The sequence below is a fragment of the Fomitopsis serialis genome (genome assembly GCF_022376445.1).
Source record: "Fomitopsis serialis strain Sig1Antser10 chromosome Unknown B0H18scaffold_75, whole genome shotgun sequence".
NCBI lineage: Eukaryota > Fungi > Basidiomycota > Agaricomycetes > Polyporales > Fomitopsidaceae > Fomitopsis > Fomitopsis serialis.
In genome coordinates, this window is record NW_025955035.1 from 22,932 (window position 1) to 39,106 (window position 16,175).

Genomic DNA, 16,175 nt, shown 5'->3' on the forward strand with positions numbered 1-16,175 from the left:
CGACGGAACAGTACAACTTACTCTACTATATCTTTTAACACGTTGGTTCTCGAGCTGTGACATTTACATAGGGTCCTAATAATGCATTTATACTCCGTCGTAAAGTCTCTACTCTCACAAGTGGCTCAAGAATAATCTATAAAATCATCATGTTTGGGTGTCTCGTTTGACGGTGATAGACTGTAACATTGCCGAAAGACACGCATCAACGCCCATCTGGAACTTACTCAACAGCCCTGCCAGGGTAAACGCCCAGTGCTCCTTGATTAAATGACCCTCAGCCTGAGACCACCACCCGCGGTGAACTCAATGCAACCCACCGTCGCTCCCTTTAACCACGCCAGCTTCAGGCCCGGGCACGGCAGGCGTCCCAGGTCGCTCAAGCCATGGACCGGCACAATTCTCAAATTCGACGAACCGCAGACGCAAACGCCGTCGCCACTGCCAACACCTCCCTCCCTCCCCATCCTCCTACTCCCCATCCTCCTACTCCCCGATGAAACCCCGCCAGCAGTAATGATTGAAGTGGAGAGTCGCCCCGAGAGGAGAGGTGCAAGCTGGACATGGACCGCCAGCAAACGCCCAGCTTGCCAGATTGGCCAAGGGCAGCCAATCGTGCTCACCACCGGGAATCTCCGGTCAGGCATCGGCCAGATCCAGGGAGTCGCCGAGCTTAGACGCCATTGGATCACGTGGTCTATACATGGAGGCCCCGACCAATGCGACGTACGGATGCCAACGTCGTGGTGCAGACTGGGACGACGCGACCGCGTCCACCATACCCGCCTGTATCGCATCTTGTCTCCTTCCCCGAGTCCACACCCCTCCCTTGCCAGCGACGTGACACTTGTAACAAGCCCAGACAGCCCGTACGAATTTGACTCGGGAGACGACGCCGATCCACCTTCGAGTTGAAGTATACCCCCACCTCCTAACATCACTCACATTCAAACTTGACTACATCCTCTAATACAGATGTGTCAGTCTCATTATGCATCAACGCGACAGTGTTATCCACTCATGACGGTGTCACAGTGTCCGTCGAGTCTGGCCATTCCTGTCTACATCACATGCGACATGCACATCGAAAGCCCACAGTGATATGCTATGCCCGCTCTACAGCCGCTTGCGGCCCTCATGCTTCAATCACGTCCCTAGACCCTAAGTAACTCACTACCTGCATAGACGATGGCATACATGATCATGATCATGACCATCGAACCCACATTTGGTCGCGCAATCATCGCGCAGTATAGCCTTCACCTTGAGCTCAACTGGTAGACCGGTGACCACTTCTTTCAGGACCTCGGTACACTTTAGTACGAAGTGGTGATCTCGTGGATCACTCTATAACAGTGGTTCATATCGGTGATTTCAAAAATAGCTCAATCACTCGTCCGGTGAGGAAGCTCGCTGGACCCGTTCGTACAGAAGCTCGCGCTCATGGTTGTGTGATTTCTGACCGTGTTCTCTCTACCGCCAGCTCTCCAATGTCACATTCAGGGACCAATCCCCGAGTTCGCAAAGCTCAACTTGACGTACGACGCACGGCCGCATCATGCATGACCGGCAGCTATGGTGCGGCTTGTGTTCTCTATCGCACATTAATTCCGAATTCCAGTCGGCAGGTTTCCATTTCGGCGCAACCTCAGCGTATGCTTTGCACTCCTATACAGCAGCATTGTGGTTGACGATGATGTAGATCATCCGCGGCCGACATTCGTCAACCTTTCCGTGGCTTGCGCTGCAATTGCCAAGCTATTTGCGATCATACGCGATCTCGCTGCTGCAGGCAATCAACAGACAATCTCGTCTGAGGCGGGGTAATGGAGGCGACAACATTCTCCCGCCGGGGCCGCCTCGCCCGGATCGGGCTCCCGTTCGCTCATTATCCCGACCTCCGGGCGCCTGCGTTCAATCTTCATCGCCCGAAAAGCCGTCGCGAACACATGCGCATGAGGCCTTCCCGGTCCGGGTGAGTCACTTAAAAACCATGAGCGATCACTCATGGTGTAGCTGTCGCGTCTGAAAGGGCCCCAGGCTCAGAGCGCGCATACCATGAGTGATGCTCGAGGCGACTAAGGTGTCTTCTTCTGTTCCATGGACACACGCTCTGGATTCCCGGCACGACGTGACGCTCTCGGACGATTCGCATATAACGCCTGGCTCGCGGTACAGGTAGTGGACTCTTCCCTGGACACCCAAACACCTGGTTTTGTCGGACACTACGAGGAAGATTGCAATGGCGTCTGCAGGATACCTGATCTACTGCGGCGTAATGCCGCTGTTGAAAACGTACGTCTGATCGGGGTCGTGCTCGTCATGTAGATCGTTTCGCTGACGCTTGCGTGCAGCTTCATCGCCATTTTCGTCGGATACTTCCTCGGCAAGAAGGGGCTTTTCAGCGCAGAGGCGTCCAAAGGCGCCTCGCAGGTGTCTATGAACGTCTCGCTGCCCGCCCTGATCTTTGCGAACGTCGTACCCGCGTTCACCTCAAAAAACGTATCGGCCCTCGGCCCGCTGTTCCTGACTGCATTCTCCTACCTGGGTTTGGGTTCATCTTCGGGCTCATCATACGCGAGATATGCTACGTGCCGCGCAACTTTTGGCAGGGGATCGTCGTGCTGTGTGGTATGAGCAACTGGGGGAACCTCCGTCAGTACCCTACCAAGATTTGTATGCGCATTGTGCATGTATTCACGTGTCGTGTGCTCTGTAGCGAATGCAATTGTACAGGCCGTGATGCAGGAGGCACCATTCAACCCTGATACAGACCCCGCTCGTGCGTGACTTAGTCGAGTTACAACTGCAACATGCTACTGACTGACGCATGCATGCAACATGGGTAGTGGGGGTCTCGTTTGTCTCTGTATTCATCGTGTCATACCACCTGGTCTTCTGGGTGGGCGGTGCCGCACGCTCGCTCGCTTGGGACTATCTTCCGGGGTACCGCAGGGGGCGGAGGCGGAACGACGTTGTCATTGGTACGAGAAGCCCATTGGAGGCTTCATTGCTCGCCACGTCTTGCGTATGAAAAAGGCACGCCCTGCGCCTGCTTACACCGAGAAGGCCGATGCTGCATCCGTCTCAGAGAAAGGCGGGAAGGAGAAAGAGAAGGAGAAGGAAACGATAGACGACCTGGAAGCGAACATGACTGCAGAGCTCCACACGGGGCAGCCAGAGCTCGGGATGGTTGAGGAGGACCACACGTACGAGACTGATCCCGATATCCAGCTCGCACGGCGGACGTCCCATCTGTCCATCACATCCCAAAATCCCGCCGACCTTCTGTGCGTGCAGGCGTATCGCCGTCCCTCCCCCGGCCGCCTGCGACTCCACCCTCATCAGTGCTGCACTCGGAACGCGCGAGCATCCATGAACAACATCCTTCGTCGTACTTCGCACGCCTGAAGAAGACGCTCAGGCCCCTCTCGGCTGCGGTCACACCCATCACGGTGTCCCTCTCCATTTCTCTGCCTATCGCGCTCATTACGGACCTCAAGGCGCTGTTCGTCGACACGACCGATCAGGGAGGTCCGAGCTGGCATGGGCCCGATGGCAATCCGCCTCTGAACTTATTTACGTCAGTGGTAAGTGCTTCCACCGTGTTCGTCTATGCGAGCGTTCATCTCACCTATACCGTCAATGCAGCCCAGTTCCTCGGGGACATCGCTGTGCCCCTGTCGCTCATCCTTCTCGGCGCATCCTTCGCGCGCATGGAGATCCCAAGGCCCCTCTCACGGCTGCCCATCATGGCCATGCTGGCTGCGGCCCTCGCCAAAATGGCGCTGCTACCCGTTATCGGGGTCTTCGTGGTGCAGGGCATGGCCAAGGGAGGTCTGATCCCGCGCGAGGCGCTGGCGGAGAGGTTTGTGGCGATGTTCCTCAGCGGAACGCCCGCAGCGGTGAAGTGCGTGCCCGCTCCGGCTGTGTTGCGTGGATACCGAGGTGACACTGTGCTTCGCCATTCCATAGCCAGCTGATCGTATCTTCCCTGTACTCCACCACGGGCGACGTCGACACGCTTTCTGTGAGTGATAGACTGTGTACTATCGCCGACGGTGCCTGTCGCTTACCCCATATGCCAGGCCTTCCTCCTCGTCCAGTGTAAGTCCCGCCGTAACCGGAGGCTCCGCATTCTGTTAAGAGCTTCGTGGCTGACGTCTCCCATCTTGCATCAAGACATCGTCATGTTCTTCTCCTCCGCGTGCGTTGATCTTTCCCAGGACTCACGCTTCCTTTGCATCAACATTGACTTTGTGGCATCCGCAGAGCACTGACCGCGGTCGCGTTGCTGCTTCTTTGACGACTCTTGTCAGACGACTCCGCGTGCACCACCGCACGCCTTTGATGGAACTTGGCATGGCGGCGATAGACTGACTGACACCCTAGAGCATGCGCGCAGTATTGCGTTATTCGCTACTCGTATCGCAGCACCCATACCTTATACGTCCTCTCCCGATCATTACTCTCTCCGGCATGTCGGATGTGTAGCTTAACTGGCTGTATGATACTGTTAATTTTGTTGCCTAGAAACAGACGGGGAACAGCGAGAAACTCTTTGCGCGTATATACCCGGCCGGTAACACCAAGGTAACAAACACTGCAACTCTCCGTGAGCAGTTCCCGATATTCTCGCGATCAGACTGATGGTTACATACATACAGCATGAGTACGGTTCGGAAGTGCCACCAGATTGCATATTGAAGATCCATCGCCCGAGGTATTGGTACTGCAATTCAGGGCTTGTAATGCACTCGGCTAACGCATACGGGTATGCAGGTTCAGAGCGTGTAGGGTCGTCGAATGTCATTAGAGCGATCAGAACATACATATAGAGCGTTGTCCAGAGAATGACTGCGGCTAATAACACATGAAGGAAATCCTGATGGGTCCCAGGAAGACTAATGAAACACGGGAGGTTCTGTTGGCTACCAGGCCAGCTACGCGAGTGCGCGGATTAGGAGTGTCTACGATAATCTAGGGTAACAGTAGTGATTGCATTGCAGTCCATAGGGCGGCCATAACTTATCCAGTCTACCCACACGCATACAGCCTAGTGCTCCGGGTCAAAGTCGAGGTCTTTCGCAATGTCCTCCCACTTGTCCATGTCTTCGAGGAGCCGTGCGCAGTGCTCGCGGACGTGGTCGTACGTGACATTGCCGAGCATGAGGTACAGCGGCAGCTCGCGGCCCTTGGCCTTGCCCTCGCCGCGCACAGCGTCGACGAGGAGGTTCATCGCCTTGTCGGGGTCGCCCATGGCCTGCGCGGCGACGGCCTTGAACCCGCCGACGCACTTCTCGCGGAGCGCGTCGTATTCGGCGATGTGGTGGTTCGACGTGTACGGGACGTTGTGGACGTTCTCCGTCCGGAAAGCGCCGGGTGCGCAGACGGTGACCCTGATGCTCCATTGTGCGAGCTCGGTCGCGTACGTCTCGGCGAGGGCTGTGGGAACGGGACGTCAGCGTGCGCTCCCAGACCGGACTGCGAAGCAACTGACCGTGCACTGCGGCCTTTGATGCAGCGTAGAAGCCAATGATCTGGAGAAGATTGCGATGTTCAGCGGCCATCGAGTGCTGCCCGTAACTGAGTCCGGACTCACTGGACTGGTACGCCATGCGGACCGGCTGCCAATCATCACGATGGTGCCCGACCGCCGTTCGCGCATGTGCGGCAGGATGGCGTTTGTGACGTTGATGACGCCCATGACGTTCGTCTGGAACTGCTTCGTGGCGGCCAACGCGCTGTGGAACACGGATATGATCAGCCAAGGGCTCGCGTCTCAAAGCGACCGATCTGTCGCAGGCGTTACGTACCCTCCCTCTTCGATCAAGGACTTGAGGCCGTACCCGGCGTTGTTGACGACGACGTCGATGTGGCCCCAGATGGAGAGCGCCTCGTCGACGGTCTTTTGGATGTTCTCCGGGCTGTCGCACACGTCGAGCACGATGATCCGCAGCCGGGTGCGGTCGCCGACGGGGAGGGTGAAGCTCTCGAGGTTGCGCACGGTGGCGATAACGTAGTCGCCCCGCGCCAGCACAGTCGATACGAGGCGCTTGCCGAATCCTGAGGAGGTGCCTGAGGAAGACGAGCAACGTCAGCGGATGGCGCGCGAGGCGATGACGATGACGGGGGCGTCTGCATCGAACGCGTCCCTCTTCGCGAAGCCCACGACGTACCGGTGATGAACCAGACCTTGCGGTTGACTTCCATGGTGTTTCTCATCTTGGCGAATGAAAGGCTGGTGTCGGTTGAACTGTGGCTGTTGGGGATGTAGGGCTGCACGGAGGGGGCGGTGCGGTGTCTGTAGGAGACTGCTGAAGGGCCGAACTGGGTGTGTGGGTTCTGCGTAGGCTGCCTGCGGACGCTGTGGTCCTGGGGGTACGAGGTCGTCTAGACGGAGGTGAGTGGGGAGTCGCAAGCATCACGCCCAGCCTTAAGTACCATCCAGACGGGGAGACACCGACAGACGTCAGCCAGCCAGTCATTTCTGCTGATCGGAAATCTACAATCCAAAGCAACAGCGCATCTGTGAATTGACAGCCCAGCGCTATGCAAGACTCAGAGAAGAGGTGCCGCGGTACTTATCTCGCCGCCCGGATCTTACCCGTGCCAGGGCCCGATCGCGCGTTCTGAACCGATGGGATCAGAACGGGTTACAAGGATGGGTTGGTTGGATGCGGGCAGCCTGGCCAGGCCTTGGGGCGTGCGGTATGATACGCGGCGGCTCTGCTCAGCGCGTCCGCTGCCCTTCCAAGTCGAACCCGTGCAGGGCTGTGCGGGCGCTCCGGAGCAGCGGGACCGGGGCAGGTCGTGCGAGTAACTGCGTCTGCGTATGTTTTGGGATGACTTTGAATGACAAGAGGCTCGTTCTGGTCCGCGGTGCGTGTCCTATCCTGGTAACGAATGGCACCTCGTAGATGTACTAGATAGAAGTATGAGTAGCGCCAGGATAGCTGATCGCATGAGAACCCACCTTAGGATCACTGCAGAAGATTGCATATGCAAGCTATGTACGCCACTATCTCGTGCATACAGAAATAGCACACCAACCTTGCGCAGAGGCCACTAAGCCACATACAACGAACGAGCGGACACGTCCTGGCTCATCCCCCGCAAGTCAATGTCGAATGCATGACCAGCGGCTGCGGGAAATCCTTCACGCTCGACAGGCCGATATTCACGACGTCGCTGCCCGCTATAACTGCGCCCGCTCCGTGCGGCGACCGGGGCAGTACACTTCCTAAACGCGACGTCAAACCGTCCTCCCCCTGCGGTCGCCGCGTGCTCGCGCTCCCGCCACACAGCCACCACGCCCAAACCGCTGGGGGCGATCAGCGTCCGCAGACGCCTTCCGCGCAATTGCGTCAGCGTAAAACAAGATGCCGAGTCGAGCTCGCGATCGCGGGTAGTATATAGACACCACGTTTCGCACCGCGGATCAGTGGCTGGCGCAGGCGTTCAGAACACTGAACCTTGCTGTGTGGGTCAGACCGAAACGTCCGTGGAGGCTCTAATACAGTAAACTCGGGAGGAAGAGACGCGGGATATACAAGACCCAAGGTACGAGATATGGTGGCTTCGAGCACGCACGCGCGACGCCGCGCCTCCCGCCACACGGCGCACTTACGAACACGCTGTACGGTATCCTCCCCGCAGATGCCAGCGTGAGTGGCGCCAGCCCGGCGGGAGGTCGTCAAGCACTGTCCAGCAAGTCCACAATGACGGGCTGAAACGGTGCCTCCAATAGTTGGGGGGAACCCAAATACTATTCAATGAGTATTTACTCATTTTGTTATACTATTCTGACGAGAAAAAAATGACTGTATTACACCCATATAAACCACGAATACTCGCGATCACATAAGTACTCGCTGACAAGGCTCGCTCGCTGAGTACTCACGGGCAGGGGTTGCTCCCTGAGTACTCGGCGGCGAGGTTCACTCCCTGAGTACTCGCGGATGTTGGTTGCTCTCCAAGTACTCACGGACTGGCATGTTCACTCTGAGTACTCACGGACGATGGTTGCTCCCCGAGTACTCGCCGACGACATTTATCCCCCCAAGTACTCGCATTAATCATCTCTGCAAATGAAATATTTCTTCGTGCACTACTCGTACATGCTCTCCTCATCGTCAACTTCACCTGCATTCAGCTCTGCCAGCTCTACAGCAGCAGTATCGCCATCCTCACCATCAATCATACTAACCTCTAGTGGTGCGACCATGTCGTCAAAAATGATCTGCAACGACAGCGGGAAACACTTCTGCGCATCCGTCAGCAGACGTGAGTACATTGACGACTGCCTGCAGCAGATGTCAGCCCTCGTGCCTTTGATATGCATGGCATCACTACATACCTTGCCGCGAAAGCAGCCGCTCCTTGCTCGTCAAGATTTGTGCACACAACTTCGGCACGCTCCTCCCACTTCTTCATGCAGTAGTGGAAGAATCGCTGCACGCGCCTCATCTCTTCCTTCACAATCTCCACCTCCTCATTCCATCTCGTTGTGCGAGCACTTGCCCGGAACCATTCAAGTCGACAGGCTTCAGCCACTGTCAGTGCACTACCCACTTGATCATTCGGCTCACTCACCTTCCAGCGCCCACTTGTCGAGTGCAGTGTCATGGTACGTACCATCCCGCCAGATCCAAGACACTGACTCCTTTTGCCTACCGACGTTCTCTTTCGCGACGACTGGAGGCCGGCACTGTTCCACGAGGAGGGGTCTCAACGTATTCGGTCTGTCTCTCGTTGCCAGCCGATCCACCTTGAGTCGCGCTCGCTCGTATTCCTTTCGCAATGCCTCTATCTTCTCGCGCTCGCCCGTCTTCAGCTTACTATATCTGGTTTGCGCCTGCTGCCCGAACGACCCCGCATTCTGTCCGCGGTAATATGCTTCGAAGTGAAGCTTCTGCCGGATCTTCTTTAGAGTATCGTTGGCGTGAGCCACGCGCAGCTCCTGCTCAGCAACAACGAACCGCTCAAGAGATGCATGCCTGCGTATCTCTTGCGAATACGCAGAGGGGACGAGTACCGTGGCTTGTTCAGCAGCGACTGAGTCTATTGACGGCCACTCGGCCTGAACATCCGCCTCAACCATGAGGAGACTCGGGCCCATGACCCTCTGTTGCCACAGAAGCCAGTCCACAAGCCGCCTCTCGAGTTTCGATCGTTCTTTGGCGATGCTGTTGTACTTGTCGGACGACGGCTCCTTTTCGTACGCGACAACTTTGGCTTTGAAGGCTTCCCTGTCGGCCAGTCATATGACGTGTCAATTGTGAATGAATGTACTAACTGTTCCTGTTCCAGCTCAAAGCCAGCCACCAGCATGTCCCCCAGACCTCCTCTCACCGTCTCCTCGATGCCAGTCGTATCTAGCGCTGATGCTTTGCGCTTCGTACCGGCATTCGGCATCGGCTTCTGGCGCGCCGATGTCTCTTCTCGCTTCAACCTAGCCAAGATGTCCTGGATCGTCGGAACTACTAATGTTCAGCACGAAGGTCTGTGAAGATATCACCAAGCACTATATACCTTCATCAACTGCAGGTTGGTACGGGTTCTTCACCTTGGTTCCGTCGAAATTGGGGTCCGTCATTTGAGCAATGTACGCGGCTTCGTCCCTGCGCCACTCGTCTAATGGGCGCCGATTCGTCGTCAAGGTCTTCTCCAAGCCATCCAGCTGAGCCCGATTCTTGCCATAGTATTTGTCTGCGAGTTTCAACTTCCCCTGTAGAGATCGCCCTGTTTCGCATCAGGCAACAGTCGCTCGCCCTGTTAAGCAGTCACTCACCGATCTTGAACATCTTTTGTGCGTTGAAATCGGAGTTGTGTGCGTCGAGGACGTCTTGCCTGTGCCCGGGTCCCATCTCGCGCACCGATCGCCCGATGGCATTCTGGGCAGCCCATCTCCGTTCAACGGCCTCGCCATCGGTGTTGCCTACCCCAGGCATATAGTAAAACGAAAACAGGTACTTGCAGATGCCTGTGTGCGAGGGCATGTGGAACTTCGGGACGCAGCGGCGGATCACAGGCCACAGCTCCTTCGCGAGTGTTACACCTGGCACCGACGGTAAGGTGGAAGCGATCTGCTTGATGCGGTGCCACCAATTTATGCCGTATTTGCAATTGACGTCGTAAGAGCTTATCCACAGCGAAAGCGACGTGAACCATTGAAGGCCACATAATGTCGCGTAATCGACGTTGGCATAGCGTTCGCCGATGTGTAAGTCGACAGTTCCGCAGGGGAGGACATATCCATGGCGCGTGCAAGACAGGCTGACCTGACCGGTTTTGATCTTGCCCTTGTAACGATCGGAAAGCGCATTGAAGTTGCTGCAGTTTGCCGTCTCGTCTTGCGCGTCCTCGTAGACCTTCATCTTCTCGAGGTACTCCTGGTACTTCTCACTGTCGACGTAGTAAGCTCCACCGTTCATCAACGGGAAATCCAGTGGATCCATCTTCTTATCGTGTTGGTGCAGGGTGAAGTTGCCATCTTTCCCGTAATGCAGCGCGTCCTTGTACCGATCCTGCTGTGGTCGGTCCTTCCAATGCGGGTCCATGTTGATATCAGGTTGAGGACAAGCTGGGCAGCGCAGGGCGAGACTACCGGGATCGGGTTTCCTCTTCACTTCGGCCGCGAACCTCTTCAATGTCTCCAGGTAGGTGTACTGCCGGTGCGACATGAGGAACTCCCGATACCTGTCCTATCAACTACATGAGTCTAGGCACATACAAGGCCGCATGACCAGTCGACGTACCTTCACATCGTCGAAGAACGCGTTGGAGGTTAGCCTTCGCAAAGTGCCGTAGAAATCGTGGGCTGTTGTTTTGGCTTGGAACGTGAGCTGAGTGAAGAATCCAAAGGTGTGGATGGTGAACACCGTCTGAGGGCGGGAGAACGATGCGGGCCACAGCCCGGCCCTCCAGAGTTGGATCGGGCGTTCCAGCGGGGCGTCGCAGCCGTTGTGGCAGTCGCAATAATGGACGTTCATCGTCTGGATCCCAGTGGTGTGCACCACCGTGAGTTGCGTTGGCTGATTGCTGACGGCGCGAGGACATGGGCGGCCATGGTGACCAACCGAGAAGACTAGTCCAGCGTCGCTGAGATACTCGCGCTGGAAGTACTTGCCGTTCCACCATTCAATTCGATGAAGGGGGTTCCGTTGGTGTGTCACCACAATGCACCGCTTACACAGTAGTGGACCGTTGAAACACTCGGTACACCGGTAAGTGGCGGCGCCGTCGCGGCAGTCGTAACACGGTTTGCCGAGGTTGGGGTCAATCTCCCGCCTTCGGAACACGTTGAGAAGCTTTTGAGCCCATTGGTCGAGGAATGTGGTCATCACGACATGCAAGGGCTTCGAGAATGATTAGATAGTTATGGTGGCATTTACATGGTGCGACGTACCTCGCCATGCCCTTTCTTAGGCGGGGCGTCCTGTCCAACCGCCTCTCCCTCCGTGAATTGATCCACAGACGCAGGATTAGTTGCACTGGTCGCCTGTGAGCCAACTGCCTCTGGAGCGGCGTCGAGGTGGGTGGATGTATGTGTGGCAGTGCCCCAGGTATTGCTACTCGGACTCGCCTCCTCAAGCAATCCACCCATCGATGGCAAGGGAGCAGCAGGGGGTGTGGGTCGGGCGCGCTTCTCTTTGCGCCGCCCAGGCGAGAGATACTCTATGACTTGTTCGCCGTTCGCATCGAACGTGACGGTGGGTGGTCCGTCGGGAATGACGATCGGCTGAGGCAAAAAGTCCTCCTCGACTCGCTTCGGCTTGCGTCTGCCCATCGCGAAAGTGACAGATCCGAGTGTCACAGGTGGAGGTGAAGGCGGGCTACAACCCTAACGGATTCGGGAGGCGCGGCGCCACTCACGCGCGACGCGTAGATGAACAAGCAGTTGGCACATGTGGCCGTGTCCTCGAGCGCGTGTTTGAGCCCTTGCGCCGCTAACGTCATCCTTGTTTGGTATCCTAGCAAAGTAGTATGGGTAATCATTACTCTACATCTACGACAACGATCGGAACAGTCTGCGACTCCTTGGCGTCATCCAGGAATGTTGGGGTTCAAAGTGGCGATGAGCGTCGGAATGGATGCTGGTTGCTAGTCGCTGGAAGCCATAGCGGGCATGAATACAGGCGAGAGTGAGCAAACTGCGAGGACTTACTGCAGTGGCGTGTATCCGTGCAACCCCGGTATAAAGCTATACCGTCCGCGGTTCTGCGAGGTCGTCCACTTGCATCGTTAAATGATGAGGACGAACGTGCGCGCCATCGCCCAGGTCGTCTCTTGATCGTGCCCTGGTTAGAGTCCGTAGGCGTCCGAGCAACGCCAGCCAGGCCCAAATTTGATGACTGTGGGCTCGCAGATCAACCTGGGACTCCGAGAACAGTCAGACAGGGTTTGGGGACGGTAAGATACAACTGAGAGAGGCTCTGAAAATTGGAAGTGACGACGGCGCGTAGAGAACAGCACACATCGCCCCCGCAGTCCGCGGATACTTCACCCGGGCCTCTCCCCAACGCGCACATCAACGCGGGACTGCAGTTAGACGAATGCGGGCGCATCCTGAGACGTGCCGCCAGGGTCTACTTCGCACGAACACCGGGACGAGCGTGTAACAGGGATTGGAAAGCCGTCCAAATGCAACTGACCTTCGGATGGTATGTGCAGGCTACAGACAAGCCTTTGCTTCCCAGTCTCCTTGATCCCCTGCACCGCATCCCTCTCCCTCTACATCGGCCTGCCCCAGTCGTGCCTTCACGGACTCCAGACCGGACTGATGCGCACCGCGGTTGCGGCCGTCATATACACACGCGCGCGTCGCCGAGTTCCGAAGGCGACCAGTGGCTTGTCTGAGGCTTGACAATCGGTGGGCGAGCCTGAGCGGCGGGCGAGCATATCCGAGGGTACGCGACACAGTTTGGGGAAAGCAGGAGCGAAGTCGGACGCTTGAGGGTCGCCAGGAGGGTCACTCGACTGCTCAATCGTGAACAGGAGGTTCCCGGACCTGGACATCAACGCATGGCCGAAACCAACACGGACGTCCAGGCCGTTGAGAGGGAGGCGTGGAGGGTACTTGGAGAAGGGTGGAGGCGAATGGCGGAGAGGGTGAGTAGCAACTGGGAGGATGAGATGGGTCGGAGATGGGCGCGCGTGGTTGACGTTGAGCGCCCAAACTGCTGGGTATGGTAAGTCCCTCGCAGGCGAGCGGTCTGTCCTCGGCGCTCTCAAGTGGGAGCGTGTCGCCTTCCATCCTCTAGCCATCTAATAGCCTGTCCGACTGCTCTCCGCTCACCACACGGTTCTGCGATCCAGGGTAGATTTCGGTCTTCCTGCGCGAACCTGCTGCGGCGCAGTATATCTGCTGCCGAGGCGCCAGCAACTAACGTCAAGACCGTGAGGTTGTGTTCAGTCGTCCTGGCCTGTCAAGCGGCTGCTTTGCTTAATCTGGCTCTCGGTGCTCTTTCGCTTCGTGGCTAATCGTCGGTTTCTACTTGTCTATCGCTACGCCTGTCGACCTCGGTCTACGCTGTGTCATCAAACGTGCCCACAGATTCCGTCCTTACAACGCTGTGCCTCGTCGGAGTAAGTTCTTCGTCAAAGTGTTGGCCGTCCGCGTCCATTAATTGATTTATAGTAGTCTCACTGTCACGTCGCCCGTGTGGTTCTCAAGTACTGCTCAGCCCCTGATATCGCGTACGGACCCACATCGCCGCATCGTCGTCTCGGTGTTAACTCGTGCACCCGGGCGTAGCCCATGGCTGATGCTAATCTACATAGGGAGGTGCAGACGACCTCCTTCACATTGACTGCCACCCTTCGTCTGGTAAGCAGCCTCAGTCTGACTCTGCATTCGCTCACTTGACGCGTGAACAGAATGGCGACACCCGATTTGTCCCTTCGACGGGAGATGTGCAGCGGATGCTGACGACCATTGCAATATCATCACGACGCCATTCCTTCATTGGGTGCCGGAATTCCCGAGGATCGCAGGCCGCGAAGTCGTCACCTATGAAGACGGCTTGTGGGTCCTCAGGAATACACGCGTTGGCCCCAGCTCTTCAACGAGAAGGCCTTTCATCACGCGTGCATCCCCAAGGCCGGTTCTCGGTACGCGCCCAGTGCCCAGGTCTACGAGGGCTTTGGGTACCGCCCTTGGCTAGAATCAAAGTCGTGTGGGGTCCCGGGTTTGGATTTCTAAAGCCCGAGCTTCTAGATGAGCTTTTCAGGATCGCCTGCGACGTACTACGACGTTACGATGTCGCCGCCGGATCTGCCAGTACGAACGTCGCCAGCGTCGAGCACACTGCTCCCGATCTCACCCTCGGACGCATGCTGGGGTTGCTGCTGCGAAATGCAGTTGACCGACTGCGTCAGGTGCCCACTACGGAGCGACACGCTCTCGTGACCGGCCGCTTGGCCCATCGCATCATTCTCGAACTCTCCGGACTTACAGTGTACTACATTGTCGTCGTCGGGCGCATGCACGACCTGCGGTGCTGGTCGCGTGAGCCCCTCGGCGTGCTCGGGCCTTCTTACGCAACAGCGCGACGGCTCAGCTCTTTTTCGTCTCGGCATCCCCTTCTGGTTCATTCAGCCCTGGAGAGAGGGTCTCTCAATCCGAGAGGTCGTGTCATTTCGCTCCTGGGCCCGTGAGCTGAACGACCAGCCCGCTTCTCCGCGCATCCCGAAGAGCTGGTACGATCCGGACGGTACACATCAAGATCCCGCTCGGTGGACTCACGCATCCCTCGTCTATGTTTGCAACACTCTGTGCTCGTCGTCGTTGCCCCAACTGCAGATGATTGTTCGACCAGAGGCGGCCGAGCGAGAAGCGAAACGCGCCAAACGTGACGATGACACTCCGCTCTTCCCACCAGCCCAATCCTGCCTGCCATCTGCTCCCATCCCGAAGCACAACCCGAAGAAGCGCGGGAAACGCTCTCGCGGAACGCGTGCGGGGCCGAAAGCCGTCGTCTCGTCCCATCCTGCCACCCACTTTAAACCACCGCCGAGCGACGTCGCCGTCATCCCACCAAATTGGCGCGCTGCCCTAGTCGCCGCTTCACCTCTGACGTTTCCTCCCCTCGTGGCTGCTCAGTACTACTTCCCCCTCCCTACCTCATCCTCGAAGCCGACCAGCACAAGCCACGTTACATTCACAACTTCGTGCGGATTCGTGACTTTCTAAGTCACCGGTTGGTCGACGCGCACGTTTCGGGTGCGCCCTTGCGGATCTCAGAGTGGCGACATGTCCTCTACGGCGATTATCCTGTGGTAGAGCCGCGAGCGACGCCGCCCGCCCGTGCCCCTGAAGGCTCCAAGGAGAGCACCACTGACTCTGCGCCACGTAATGGCCTTCAGATCCTGCGTGCAGAGAGACGGGCAGCTGTCGGTGCCCTGTGTGGCAAAATCGGTGGCTTGTTGCCATATGATGAGGCCGCCGTCGTCCAGTATCGTGGCATGGCAGTCGACATGGTAGCGGCAAGTCTGAAGCGGGATGTCTTGCGGTGGATCACCTGGGAGTTGTACGAGGTCAATTGGCGCTGCGAATTGCGCGCACTCGACCGATGTCTCGTTGACCATAGCCAGGACGCGTTCTTGAAGTGGGAGCGCGAGCAACTCATCGCGGACGTGTGGCGTGGCCCGACGATACAATCCGGCTTCTCAGCAGTCGTAGTTGCCGATTCATTCCCCTGCTGGACACCCGCCGGCGAAGCTCACTGGCGAGAGCGGCGCACCAACCTGCGCGCGTTCGTGTCCCTCATGAGTGTGTGGCCCGACTTCCCTCTTTCGCTCCGAGGAACCATGACGGACATCGCCAATTGCGAGAACACCTACGAGTTCTCGCAAACCGAGGCCGCTGCGATCCGGTTCTATGTCACGACCTTCACTGCTCGTTTCCACCGTCTTCCCTGCCCGCCCGTGATTCGAGTTTTCTAGCATGTAATTCTAGCTGTATGTGTACATAGATAAACTAGGCATTGAGCTCCGCAACGAACCTGTCCCAATGAAACACGAGCCCATGGAACCTGTCGCTAAGTGGCTTTGACTTTGTCCCAAAGCGGGACGAGGCAACGCTTGATGTGGCTAAGTGGCTTTGACATTTCACGGCTCGATGGTTTGCCCTAACGAGCCTTTTGTTCAGCGATCGCACAACGTTTCACTGG

General features: G+C 57.2%; 6 protein-coding genes across 6 annotated transcripts; 3 read left to right on the forward strand and 3 right to left on the reverse strand.

Annotated features, from left to right (window-relative positions):
- Positions 1-43: 43 nt before the first annotated feature.
- On the reverse strand, positions 44-1,149 carry B0H18DRAFT_624594 (uncharacterized protein). Its single transcript, XM_048038826.1, has 2 exons — positions 321-1,149; positions 44-261 (listed from the first exon to the last, which is right to left on the reverse strand). Exons 1-2 carry the CDS (start codon positions 936-938, stop codon positions 148-150), a joined length of 732 nt encoding a protein of 243 aa, XP_047889710.1. The 5' UTR covers positions 939-1,149; the 3' UTR covers positions 44-147.
- A 1,093-nt stretch (positions 1,150-2,242) lies between these two features.
- Positions 2,243-4,280, forward strand: B0H18DRAFT_1122322 (uncharacterized protein; the record flags this gene model as incomplete). Its single annotated transcript, XM_048034495.1, has 12 exons — positions 2,243-2,295; positions 2,355-2,502; positions 2,583-2,655; positions 2,720-2,782; positions 2,850-2,902; positions 2,956-3,209; positions 3,235-3,290; positions 3,349-3,590; positions 3,657-3,910; positions 3,976-4,030; positions 4,089-4,107; positions 4,183-4,280. 12 exons carry the CDS (start codon positions 2,243-2,245, stop codon positions 4,278-4,280), a joined length of 1,368 nt encoding a protein of 455 aa, XP_047889711.1.
- Positions 4,281-5,056: 776 nt separating this feature from the next.
- B0H18DRAFT_1086561 (NAD-P-binding protein) lies at positions 5,057-6,213 on the reverse strand (the record flags this gene model as incomplete). The annotated part of the gene is made up of 5 exons (XM_048032057.1): positions 5,057-5,445; positions 5,501-5,540; positions 5,588-5,744; positions 5,817-6,078; positions 6,180-6,213. The coding sequence occupies 5 exons, from the start codon at positions 6,211-6,213 to the stop codon at positions 5,057-5,059; spliced, it is 882 nt and encodes a 293-aa protein (XP_047889712.1).
- A 1,463-nt stretch (positions 6,214-7,676) lies between these two features.
- Positions 7,677-11,077, reverse strand: B0H18DRAFT_1026651 (uncharacterized protein). The gene is made up of 7 exons (XM_048029824.1): positions 10,761-11,077; positions 9,794-10,706; positions 9,535-9,744; positions 9,299-9,482; positions 8,596-9,251; positions 8,360-8,546; positions 7,677-8,306 (listed from the first exon to the last, which is right to left on the reverse strand). Exons 1-7 carry the CDS (start codon positions 10,992-10,994, stop codon positions 8,111-8,113), a joined length of 2,580 nt encoding a protein of 859 aa, XP_047889713.1. The 5' UTR covers positions 10,995-11,077; the 3' UTR covers positions 7,677-8,110.
- Positions 11,078-11,896: 819 nt separating this feature from the next.
- B0H18DRAFT_624788 (uncharacterized protein) lies at positions 11,897-12,596 on the forward strand. The gene is made up of 2 exons (XM_048038827.1): positions 11,897-12,118; positions 12,170-12,596. The coding sequence occupies exons 1-2, from the start codon at positions 11,989-11,991 to the stop codon at positions 12,427-12,429; spliced, it is 390 nt and encodes a 129-aa protein (XP_047889714.1). The 5' UTR covers positions 11,897-11,988; the 3' UTR covers positions 12,430-12,596.
- Positions 12,597-13,026: 430 nt separating this feature from the next.
- B0H18DRAFT_1122324 (uncharacterized protein) lies at positions 13,027-15,948 on the forward strand (the record flags this gene model as incomplete). Its single annotated transcript, XM_048034496.1, has 6 exons — positions 13,027-13,113; positions 13,786-13,831; positions 13,882-14,115; positions 14,177-14,512; positions 14,565-15,094; positions 15,148-15,948. 6 exons carry the CDS (start codon positions 13,027-13,029, stop codon positions 15,946-15,948), a joined length of 2,034 nt encoding a protein of 677 aa, XP_047889715.1.
- Between the last annotated feature and the right edge of the window lie 227 nt (positions 15,949-16,175).

Bases quoted from the DNA above. Each gene is read 5' to 3' on its own strand.
- B0H18DRAFT_624594 (XM_048038826.1), bottom strand. From the start codon at position 938: ATGTTAGGAGGTGGGGGTATACTTCAACTCGAAGGTGGATCGGCGTCG. The intron at 262-320 runs GTGGGTTGCATT...CATTTAATCAAG, and splicing joins CGTGGTTAAAGGGAGCGACG to GAGCACTGGGCGTTTACCCT.
- B0H18DRAFT_1026651 (XM_048029824.1), bottom strand. From the start codon at position 10,994: ATGAACGTCCATTATTGCGACTGCCACAACGGCTGCGACGCCCCGCTG. The intron at 10,707-10,760 runs GTACGTCGACTG...TGTAGTTGATAG, and splicing joins CGTTCTTCGACGATGTGAAG to GACAGGTATCGGGAGTTCCT. The intron at 9,252-9,298 runs GTTAGTACATTC...ACTGGCCGACAG, and splicing joins TTTGAGCTGGAACAGGAACA to GGAAGCCTTCAAAGCCAAAG.
- B0H18DRAFT_624788 (XM_048038827.1), top strand. From the start codon at position 11,989: ATGGGTAATCATTACTCTACATCTACGACAACGATCGGAACAGTCTGC. The intron at 12,119-12,169 runs GCCATAGCGGGC...GCGAGGACTTAC, and splicing joins CTGGTTGCTAGTCGCTGGAA to TGCAGTGGCGTGTATCCGTG.